General features: G+C 34.0%; 2 protein-coding genes across 4 annotated transcripts in view; both read right to left on the bottom strand.

Annotated features, from left to right (window-relative positions):
• LOC142336383 (uncharacterized) overlaps nt 1-12,328 on the bottom strand; it is a 547,349-nt gene that overhangs the window by 38,471 nt on the left and 496,550 nt on the right. The gene's annotated exons all lie outside the window — the stretch shown is intronic.
• The window catches only part of LOC142336381 (uncharacterized), a 62,790-nt gene that overhangs the window by 11,289 nt on the left and 39,173 nt on the right, over nt 1-12,328 (bottom strand). Inside the window, exons 4-5 of one of the 2 annotated variants that reach the window (XM_075385165.1) lie at nt 9,864-10,184; nt 572-721 (exon numbers count right to left, since the gene is read on the bottom strand). In XM_075385165.1, the coding sequence (XP_075241280.1) occupies nt 572-721; nt 9,864-10,184 (471 nt within the window). The remainder of the gene's footprint in view (nt 1-571; nt 722-9,863; nt 10,185-12,328) is intronic. The other variant, XM_075385166.1, reaches the window with a different exon arrangement.

Here is a 12,328-nt window from a genome sequence, read left to right as displayed (position 1 = left end):
AGATTGCCGGAATAGCTGCGAAATAGACTTGCGTGCCGTAAAATACAGATCGAAAAAGATACAGAAGTGAGTTGAAAATAGTTATCGCCGCCGCCTATAAAACTTACAAGTTTATTTCAAAGGAGGTTGTTTTTGGGTGCAAAAAAGTTTCCATGTCGCGTCTCGAACCGGCGATCTCCGGATTAACAGCCAGTCGCCTTAACCCCTCGGCTGTCGGACCATACAATCTGTTTTCTTACAATCAACTTTGTTTTAGGAACAGATTATGTTTCTGAATAACCGCAATTTAGGTCACGCAGAAAGCGTGAAATCAAGCGCGAAAAAGCCATTTAAGCAGTGACGAGACAGAATGTTCTAGAACAAATGTAAACGAAAATAAAGCGTCAGACGACGAAACAAAAAAAAACCAAGAGCACCGCAATATAGCTACGCTCAGCTTACAGCTTCGCAGCTATAAAAACCAAAAGCACCGCAATATAGCTCCGCTCAGCTGATAGCTTCGCAGCTATAAAAATGACAAACGGGACCCAAATAATTGGTGCAAAGTTATTTTGAGCACTTAAAAACTCACCTGGTGCCTGAAATCGAGCAGCTTGCGCTTCCAGAATTCCCATGGACCCACCACTGCCATACAATCCACCACCCATTGATTGAGGATTATGAACTCCTGCTGCTGGTTGCTTCACCCCACCTGATGGAGCCATTTTCGATCCATACGCAGCTAAAGCAGAGTAAAGTTGACTTATTTTTATTTTAAATCAGGGAACAGGTATCCGCGCAACCAAGGATAATTGAAGGGCCATGGTTTTTCATATTTCCAAAACAAGATCAAAAGCCATAAATTGATGTAGTGGGGCAACGACAGAGGGGCAATTTAATTCAAAATTCGTTAGAGAGCAATTTAACGAGATAACTAATAGCCGACATCGCCTCAAAACTATAAGTCAAGCAAACATGCCGAAAAAAAAACGATATCAGATAGAAGATTTGCATCAGAAATCAGAGACTCTAGTCATTCATCATTTTTAAGACGATGATTTGCGTTAATGCTCTCTGCCTATTATTATAATCTAATGCTAAACACTTCAGATTGCCAGAACAGAAGAATGATTAACATCATTACCCTTCAAGTCGACTGCCACAAGCAAAACAAACATATTTAGCAGATTGCTAGAAAATAGCTATGATAGGATTGTAGACCTGTAGCCACAAAATACCAATTAAAAAAGAACTGTTGTCCCAACTTGATTTTTACTTAAGTCTTGATTTTAAAAGCAAATTAAGTAAAGTCTCTATGAGAGTAAGGAAAGTCACACGCGACTACAGAACTATTCACACGCATCGACAACACTCACACCAATAGGTATATAAATAATATCACGCACACAATTCAGTCGACAAATTCCGAGAGTGAACGAACAAAAGCTGACTTGAGGTGAGTGTAAATGGAAAAAGAAAAAACGCACTGACAAAAATCACCTAAATTAGTTCAATACGAATGGTCTCAAAGTAAAAAAACATAGCTAGAAAGCACAAAATAGGTGCACCCTAGTTTCAAGAAAAGCCCATAAGACCTGACAATACTGAGACTGTGAACCAAACAGAATAGCAAGTACAATCGATGAGCAAGTACAATAGAAATGAGTATTTATTAACGCAATTGATCCCGAAAAACATGAGCTATTAACTTACGCTATAAAAAGACATTCAACTTCGTCTGATTGAAAAACTAAACAAGGAGGCTCGCTAATGTGCGTTCGCATATGTTCCGACCAGCGCTCATCTACATTTTTGACTTAACGTAATTTTGACTTACATTTATGACAAGGAGATAATGACAATAAATAGATATTTGAGTTTTAAAATAATCGCTGCATAACCAAACTAATAATTGAATTACATAAGGCCATGCCTCATTACGATATCCGCATTGAAAAGAGTACGAGCAAAAAAACAACAAAAACAAAAAAGCAGATAACAAAAATTTCAGACAAAACCCTCACTACACAAAATTAATTTTTCCTAACTACACAGCAGATGGGATTTTTCTTTAAAGAGACTAGGCAACGCGAAATTCAAAAATCGATCAAACTTTTTAAAACAAATAATTTCAAGTCTTAAAAATCATTAGCTTTCAACGAAATAATTTCTGATAGATTTACTAAAAAGTCATAGTGAAAGCAAAAGAACCTGTCTTTGGTTAGACGAAGCCATACGAACGGACTATAGATGCAGAAAATCTCTGCATAACCAAACTAGAAAATCTCTGTATAGATTTTCTGCATCTATACAAACAACAAAATAAAAACAATCCGAAAACAAATAAGTGAAGCCATTAAAATCATTAGCTATTATCTGAATATTATGTATTTTTATTTCAATTTCTATTTATACTAATTCAGCTGAAGTTACACCGAAAGAATAAATAAGTTCACTGGAGCCACAATTGAAATACAATGGGATCTCTTGTTACGCGATTGTGCTAAAGCAGGAGAAAAAGAAACACAAATACACCACTCACATAACTTTTTATGAAAACGCATATTGTCCAACAAACAAAACATCAGTAAGGTCATAAAATCAGCAACAAGGTTAAACTTTAAATTACAGGGATTTGTATGGGACCTCTGTGATGAAATAAAGATACAAGTTGACGATAACAACAAAAACTGAAAAAGTTGAATGATCCATAAAATTTTAAATATGTATAATATAATAAACCCTAAGGCTATTCGCTATAAACTGACTTTTTCGGCTAAAATTGTTCAATAAATCCTCAATTACAACCTCATGAGACCGGTCAGTATTTTACGTCTACCTAAAAAACAGGCAACAGCAAATTCAACAAAATGAGCGAAAAGTGCCGAAGCTATTTAAAAAAGAACTTTTAACAGCAATGTGACTCTTCTTTTTAACAATTTGACTCCAGTGAATCAACAAACATGAACAAATACATTAAAACAACGAAACTTTTGAGAAAACCCGTAGTATCCATGCCATTAAATTCATTAACTTTCAACGGAAGCTACTAAATACAATAAATTATGCCTCAATGAGACGACGAGGAAGTTTCTCATTCAAAACTCATCAATAAGACATTGCAACAAGTCATTGACAATGAAAACAACAACAAACACAGGCAAAATCCACAAAATAAGAAAAGTGCGAAAAGAAAGTGTCGAAGCCATTTAAAGCATAAGCTTTTCTCTGGAAACTTTATGTATGATCCATTGAACGTCTGCTCTGAGCCAATCCAACTATCAATATTAGAATGTGTTCAGATTCCAAAAGGAACCAAAATTACTACAAAAAATTTTAAATTATGAAAACTCGTGCATCGAAGTCATAACACCAATAGTTAGAGCATAAACCACTAACTAGAATCATTTTGGTTGAAGTAGAAAGAAAGGGTCCGGTCATTACTGAGAGTGACTTACAGTTCACGAAATAAGGGTTAAGATCTTTTAAAGTTAAAAAATTTTTCGATAAATCATTTCTAAAGTCTTAACAGCCATTAAATTCAATATCATTCAATGGAAGTCAATAAATACGCTCAGTTATGCCTAGATTGGAGGACAGAGATATTTCGCATGCATAGGTAATCAATGAGACATCACAATAAATCTTATGACTATGGAAACAACAACAAATACTGGCAAAAACTAAAAACTCAGTGGAAAAGTGCGCCAAGGAAGTGTCGAAGCCCTTTAAACCATAGGCTTCTCTGAAAACTTTAGCCATGATCCATTGAACATCTTCTCTGAACCAATGAGAGATATCAACATCAGGATAATGCGATAGGATTTCAAGAGGGACCAATAATAAGAAAATATCCAAACAGTTTTTAAGAAAATTTCGAAATCTTGTGGCATTGAAGTCATATAACAAATAGTGAGAAGACAAAACCGCTGAACCAACTGAATTTGGTTGCTCTAGATAGTTTCATTTAATGCTCATTACGAAACCCTATGCACTTTTAGTCAACGAGTCTGACATAGGACACCAAAAATTTAGTAAAAACTCAAAAAGAAAATCAGAATTTCATTTAAAATTACGAAAATTCAAGAGTCAAAGTCAAAAAAACACAAGCAATTCCTTGAAAACAAATTTTTCCTTCATTGGGCATCGTTAGACTGTAAATCAGGTTGTTATTAACAGAACCTCGGTATGAAAAGTGACTAGTCTCTAGGCGACTTAAAAAATATGAAAAGTTACCTTTTCACGTACGACACTGAGATAGGACAAAAGTATAGCTGGCCAGCTGCCCGAAAATATCCGCAATAGTTTCGTAGATCTGCAGTTCCAAAAAGATAAAAAAAACAGACAAAAAAACACTTTTTTAAATTGCTGAGATGTTATATTTTGATTAGGAATAGGTTTAACTTAATGCTGCTTCTATTAGCTGCCCTCCAATAACCTTCAATTAGAGTGATACACTCATTTGACCTTATCTCCTCGAGTGAAATTGAAAAAGTCAATTTCAGGGATCGGAAGTCATTTTTGAGAGTGAGGTAAGTCACGTGTGACCGAAAATATAATCACGCGAATAAACAAAAAAGTCGCTCCACTATGGGAAAAACGAAATCAAACACGCAATTCAGTTGAAATTGCATGAACGAATGACAAAAAGCAGATTTGAAAGGGTTGTGACGTCACATGGCTGTAACAAAAACCTTGACAAAATAAAAAAAAAACAAGAGAACGCCAACAAGAGAACCCCAGCTATCGCTGTGCGACTATTAAAAAACATTTTCTGCTAAAATTTAAAGACTTCATTTCACTTCAATCCCCATGCCTTACTTTTAGTAGCCTTCATTAGGCATTTCTCCCTTATTGATCTCAAAAGTTTTTAAAGTCTCCCTCAAAATGCGATACAAGTCAATGTATTATCACGAAAAAAAGGACGAAAAGAGAGGAAAATAAGTCAGCGATTAAACCGAAGAAGCGCGGTCTGAATATAATTCCGACAAAAATCTGTCGAAACAAAAATTTTGAAGTCCAACAAGCATTGCGAAGAAAACTATCGCAAAACCATAAGACCACTACTGAACTAACAAATCTACGGAAAAAAAATGACAAGCTAAATCCCGAAAGAAATAGCCGACAGATTGCCGAAATAGCAGCAAAACAGACTTAAACGATGAACAATACAGATAGCAACAGAAAGAAATGAATTGATTCAGTTGCCAAGCTTTACAGGGTTGAATCGTTAAATTATTTCAGTCGCCACGCTTTATTATTACCATTATATAGGAGTTCTCGGTTGCCCGATGAAGGGGTTAGAGTTAGTCATCGCACAATGTTTCTCGCACACTTAAGCTAAAATACCGCCAATTAGTTTAAGAAACAACGTCACGCACATAAAATTAGCAAAAGGGCAATAAAACAGCAGCATGAATAGCACGAAAAGTTGCTGAGGCGTAAAAACTATACAAGGAAAAATCGGTCAAAAAAAATTACAACACGAAGAGTAGGTTTCATAGGATTCGGATTTAAAAAACAGCAGACGGACTAATGTAATTACTACAAACTTTGCTTGAGTGCAATAAAGAATGGAAGTTTTTAACACAGCTTGCACATTGACAGAAAATAGCCGCAATAGCTTTGATGATCTGCATTCTCAAAAACATAGTAAAAGAAAAAGAGAAAAGTTTTAATCGAATGCTGAATTTTACGGCTTCATATTTTGATTATGAATCTGTATAACTTTTTGCTGCGTTTATTAGTTGCTCTTAAAAAATCTTCAATTAGTGACACGCACTCACCTTATCTCTTTGAATTAAAATTGAAAAAGTCAATTCCAGAGTGAGAAGTCATTTTTGAGAGAATTAAGTCACGTGTGAACAAAAACTTAATCACGCGAATCAACAAAAAACTCTCCAAAAATGCACAAAATTCAGTTGCACGCATGAACAAATGAAAAAAGAGAACATTTCAAGTGACTGTGACGTCATATGGTCATAACAAAAATCTTGACGAAACTTAAAAAACTAAGAAGCCAAAAATAGCCTCAGCTAACGTTTTGCGGCTATTAATAACAAAACAAGGCGGCTCGTAAATGTGCGCTTGCAAATGATGTTCCGACCCGAGCTCGTCTACATTTTTGACTAAATTGTCAAACAAATGAAGAAATAACAAACATAGATGTTTGAGTTTAAAAAAATCGCTACACAACCTATCTACAAATTAAATTACATAATACCATGCCTTATTACAGCGCCAATGAGATCTGACCTTAAAGAGACTACGAGACAAAAAAAACAACCAAAAAATTAGCAAAAACAAAAAAAACTTCACGGCAAAAACTGAATATCTAAATTTAAAAGCACATAGTAACAACGTCAAAATGAAGTCAGATAAAACCTTAACTACCTAAATTTAATTTCTCCTAACTATACAGCGGACGGAAAGTATTCTAAATGAGACTATGTTACAAGTCAACAAAGAGAACGATCAACGGGGCGAAATTCAAAAAAAAATCAACATTTTTTAAATTAAGAAATTTCAAAAGCCTTAAAAATCATTAGCTTTTAAATAATCCTTGATATATCACTAAAAGTTACTGCAAAACCAAAGGGCCTTGTCTTTGGGTAGTTTAGGCCATAGAAACGAACTAAAGAAAAACCTAAAAAATTAGAAACGATTTGCGAAAACAAACTATTGCTACCATTAAAATCATTAGCTATTATCTGAATATTATGTATTTTCCATTCAATTCTTATTTCTACTAATTCAGCTGCAGGAATTATACTGATTAAATAAGTTTATATGGGCCACATTTGTAAACAATTGGGATCTGTTACTACGCGACTGTTCTGAAAGAAGAGAAAAAGAAGCGCAAAAAATGACCACTCAAAAACGTTTATAAAAACTCATATTGTCCTATAAAAAAAGCATCGGTAACAAATAGTATCGGTTGATATGTTAATTTTTGGAATACAAGAAATTGGATGTGACCTCTCATTGATGAAAATAAGTTACAACTTGACGAACCGAACAACAAAAACTGGAAAGTTTGAAAATTGTTTAAAAATGTATATTATAAACTTAAGGCTATAAACTGACTAACTGATTCGGGTAAAATCATTATTTCAACCCTCAATTACAAGCATAAGAGACTTGTCAGCAATTTACGGCCACCTAAAAAACTGAGGGACAAAAGTGTCGAAGGCAATAAAAATGAACTTTTCACTAAAAACTATTCTATGTTCAATTAACGTTTTAACAGCAATGGGATTCCTCTTTTTCATCAATATAGTTTCAAAAAATCAAACATGAACAAATACATTATAACCACGAATTTTTTGAGAAAACTCGTAGTATGAAACGCCATTATTTTCGTTAGCTTTCAACGGAATCCACTGAATACGCTAAATTATGCCTCCATGGGACAACAAGTTTGTTGGCCATTCATATTTGGTCAATAAGACCTTACAACAAGTTATGGAAGGTGAAAACAAGAATAAAGACAGGCAACAACCAAAAATTCAGTAGAAAAGTGCCAGAAGAAAGTGTCGAATCAAAATTGCCTCTCTGAAAACGTTATAAATGATCCATTGAACGTCTTCCCTTAACCAATGGGAACTATCAGTAATAGGATAAAGTGATAAGATTTCAAAAAGATCCAAAAATAAGAAAAAATACCCAATTTGTTTTTAAAATATAGGAAAACTCGTGGCATTGAAGTTTTAAAACTAATAGGTAGAAGAACAAAAGGCTAACCAGAATAAATTCAGCTGCACTAGAACTAAAAAGGGATCCTGTAAGTACTAAGACTGACTAACAGTCCACGGAAAAAAATTAGGATCGGTTAATCCTAAAAAAGTCTTATGACTATAAAAACAACAAAATCAGGCAAAAACCAAAAATTCAGTAGAGCGAGAACAAAAGGTCGAGGCCATTTGAAACTTTAAGATTTTCTCTGAAAAAAATTATCTGTGATCCACTGAACTTCTTCTTGAAGCCAATAGGAGCTGTCAATTTTAGCATAATGTGATAAGATTTCAAAAGTAACCAATAATACGGAAATATCCAAAAAAATTCAAAAAAATTTTTTGAATTCTTGTGTCATTGAAGTCATATTACTAAAAGTTAGAAGATAAAACCTTCAGCTAGTTCAAATTTGATTACAGTAGGACGGAAGAGGTTGCTGTCATCACAGAGACTGACTTACAGTTTATGATTGGTTAATGTTCAAAAAAAACTTCAAAAAATTATTTTTAAAGTCTTAACAGCCATTAGCTGTCCATTCAATGCACTCGATATGCTCACTTAAATCTCATTACGGAACATAATGCACTGTTAGTCAATGAGTCCATGCCATAAGGCTCGAAAAAAATAGTAAAACCTCAAAAAGAAATTCAAATTTTCATTTAAAATTACGAAAACTCAGTCGAATTAGAAAAAATGAGCAATTCCTTAAAAACGATTTTTTTGTTCATTGGGCTTCATTTGACTGTAAAGGAAGTTTGTCATTAACGGAACCTCGATATGAAAAGTGGCTTGTCTCTAGGAGACTCAAAAAAGCAAATAAAAGTAGAAAAATTTTATAAAAAAGCGCTCTTAAATAGATTTCAAATATTTTTGATAATGAAGCTCCCTATGAGACCAGAACTAGTCTTTTTTATCGCCTTTAGACGATAAGGAGCACGAAATTGGTTCATTTTTTGGCAAGAAATTTATGTTTGAAATACTATTTTTATAGAAAATATCTTAATTTCAATAAAAAATAAAAATCATACTAAAAGTGAACAAATATCCCGTGTTCACACAAAACTTCAATCCTCGAAAAAAACGAAAATCAAAAAACCTTTTTAATCTCGAATTCTACGATGGACCAGCTTTTAATGATACCACTCACATTTCTCTGCGATGAATATATCGATCGGCCAAAATTGACTGAACAAAATAACCCATTTGAGTATATAGTTCCTCCCCCCACAAGTGGGGTCGGAACAATAAATGTGCAAACCTCAAAAATTCATGAATACTTCTGAAAGAATTCGTACAGAAGATGAAATACGGAGAAAACAGAAGTCCAATTGTCGCACGTGGAAAAAAATCCGTCGAGAACCGAAAATTAATTAAAACACTTTTCTCATTGCACTTAAGAAGCAGTTAGAAAATATTCATGCCTTAAAAACTCGATTTTCGCCCCTTTTATTACTCCAGCGTGACCTAAATCACTTCTCTAATTTGACTTCCCAAAGACAACGGAAAAAAAGTGTGCAGAGATCTTAAGTGTGCACAAATACAATTCTGATTCTTTGAATTGTAAAAACCAAGAGAAGGCCAATAAAACTTCAGCTCAGCTGTCGCTATTGCAACTTTTATTAAATGTTACCGTCGCGCTTCCGTAGACAGTCAACTTTGAGAAACACCAAAAAGAGCGTTAGTAGTATAAACCACAAGGAGATAGTTCAACAAAATTTCCAAATATTCTAAAAAACAACTCGCGCCGAAATCCGCACATCACGTAACTGTAAATTGAAATCATAACCACCTCTAAAAATCCACAATCCGAGAGCATATACCATCTCTTTCAAACATAACAGTAACGAACAATCAGACAGCTATAACGAAAAATGTAGCCTTAATTCACACACTTTGAAAATGAAACTATAAATTTTGAGACCTGAGTGACAGAACACAAACCATAGCTTAAGTTCCATTTGTGGACCTATTTCTGTTCGTAAAAAACTGGGACACTCGATATATAGCAGCTACGCTCCGCTAACGGCTTCGCAGCTAAAAAATAAAATCCATAAATAGAGTTGAAAATGGAGTTTGCCAAAAAATCTTCGTTGAATCTTGCGCTTCTTTGAAAGATTGCTCTCTACTGAATAACTATGAGAGACACTTACCTTGTCCGGCAAACAATCCTGCGTTTCCTCCCATATTTGGCTCTGCTAATTGCCTCGTCATGGGTCTCGGAGTACCGGCATTGTATCCTCCGGCACCAATGCCTCCTCTTCCTGCCGCCGTCGCTACTCCGTAACCGCTCATTGCGCGTCCCTGTCCAAGAAATGCTTGTTGATGTTGTACCTGATTATTCACTGACATTGCACTGAACATATTTGGGGCCAATGGTCGTTGTTGCAATGGTTGTCTTGGAATCCCAGCTGCCGATCTAACTCCAGTACCGTGCATCACTTGAGGAGCTAACGCTCGATTTTGACCACCTACTTAAAATATGTGATGAAAACATTTGGTCCGAGCACACGTACGATTCGGCGAATGAACTTTAGGGTTCTAAAACGCTAAAATTTAAGAAATAGTGAGCAAAATTTGACAGAATTCAATCTTGAGAGCATCGTTAATCATCTCCTCAGATTTCCTCAATAATATATGCTTGTCAAAAAATAATGCTTATAATTTAATAGCGACAAGGACGCTCGGTAATGTGCGTTCGCGCATAAGTTCCGACCCCGCTCATCTACATTTTTCAAATATTTGTCTACCAAATGAGAAAGATTAAAAAAATAACATATCAACATATCGTTCAACAAACTACTAAATGAATAAAACAATCTACCTTAGAGGTCTGATGAGACCTGTGACTACCATAATATGACTACCAGAAAAGACAGGGAAAAATCAAATAATTACAAATATTAATTACGTCCAAAACTCGTTGTCCATTTTTGGAAACCATCAATAACCAAATCAAAATGGCATCAGATAAAACTTATATTAAAGACGATTAACCTCTACTTCATTAGAGAAAAATATGCAAATTTTCTTCAATGCGACATTGTAGCAAGTCCACAAGAAATGAGCAAAAGGGCAAAGCTTAAAACGTTGCTTTTTTTATAAAAGAATTGACATCAAACTGATTAGAAACATTATGCATCAAACCAAATCAAAAATAGATCCTTTCATACCTCCATAGAGAGCGATTGAGCCCTTTCATTATCCAGGATAAGTCATACGATTACAAAAAGAACGACAAATACAGACAAAACGAAAAAAAAATTGAACGAAACTTGCACGAAAAAATTTGAACGCAAACGATGTCCCGACCAATTAAACATCAAGCCGTTCACTAAAAACACTCAAAATTTGATTGCTTTTTTCAAATTACCAGAGGACCGGCTATTATTGTTATACTGTGAAAAAATAATAAAAAAAATACAAATGGGCGAAAATACAAAAATCACGAATATTTAACGAAAACTGGTAGCACCGAGAAAAAAGACCAGTTGAGGAAAAAACCGATGTAAAAGAGCAAATTGTAGTTCAATAGATAAAGGACGTGACTTGTCTATAGAGATGCTAAAATACAAGTTAACAGAAATAAGATTGAAAATCTCAGAAAACTATTGTCCTTTTAAAAAAAAACAAAAATTTTCAAAATATATAGCCAACATAAGCTTTCGACTAAAAGAATAGACAGTTTAACTTGCAGTTTCTTCGAAAACTAAATGCTCCTTTTATTGGGGAGACTAAGTCATAAGACTAAAATAATATTAAACACAAGCTGAAATAAAAAATTTCACAAACAACTTACGAAGCCATTAAATTTGTAAAATATTAACCGCGAGAAAAAAAATCTTCATTTGCGTCTCTTTTAAACATTATAAAGCCTTTGTTTTGAACGACTATTTCAAACTGACATAAAAAAATCACAAAAATTGAAGAGTATCTAAATTTCTAAAAACTCCTCTGTAAAAAATTGTCTAAGCCTTGAAGACATCAGTAAAAACGCTTAACAGAAAAAAACTTTGACTGCTTCAACAACACATTAAAGAGATCTCTCAATAATGAAGCTAGGACACGAGAATGATACGACAATGTAAAACACGAAAAAAACGCAAACCAGAACAAAAAGGGATAAGTCGAAAAACACTTATACAATTTTTGAAAAATTTTAAATTGAAAGTCAACAAAACCATTAGCTACATATCGATATCAGTTAATTTATGTATCAATAGTTGGCTACTGAGAACTTTAATTACTCAATATTTGGGATACGACAACAAAAATTAAACAAAAACGAATGGCAAAATAAAACTCGTAACAAAATCTACAAGAGAACGGTGTCTCAGCCCTTAAGACCATATGTTAAGGAAAAAAAATATGTTGTTTTGATTTTTGTAAAGCCTTTTTCAGTTAGATAGTTAGGTAATGTGATAAATTACCAAAGAAACAAAAACATCAGCAAAAATGGGCAACTACGCACAAAAATCACAAAATTTTGTATGAAAACTAGTAATACAACAACCGAGAAACCGTTTAGTTGAAAATCCGCCGCAAAATTAGTTTGTATTTACTGAGAATAAGCTTAAAGTTGACAGAAAAATAGAAAAGACAAGTTCAAAAAAATCAC

The sequence above is a fragment of the Convolutriloba macropyga genome, chromosome 3, assembly GCF_964194025.1.
Source record: "Convolutriloba macropyga chromosome 3, txConMacr16.3, whole genome shotgun sequence".
Taxonomy (NCBI): domain Eukaryota; kingdom Metazoa; phylum Xenacoelomorpha; order Acoela; family Convolutidae; genus Convolutriloba; species Convolutriloba macropyga.
This window is presented reverse-complemented; position numbering and strand designations above follow the sequence as displayed.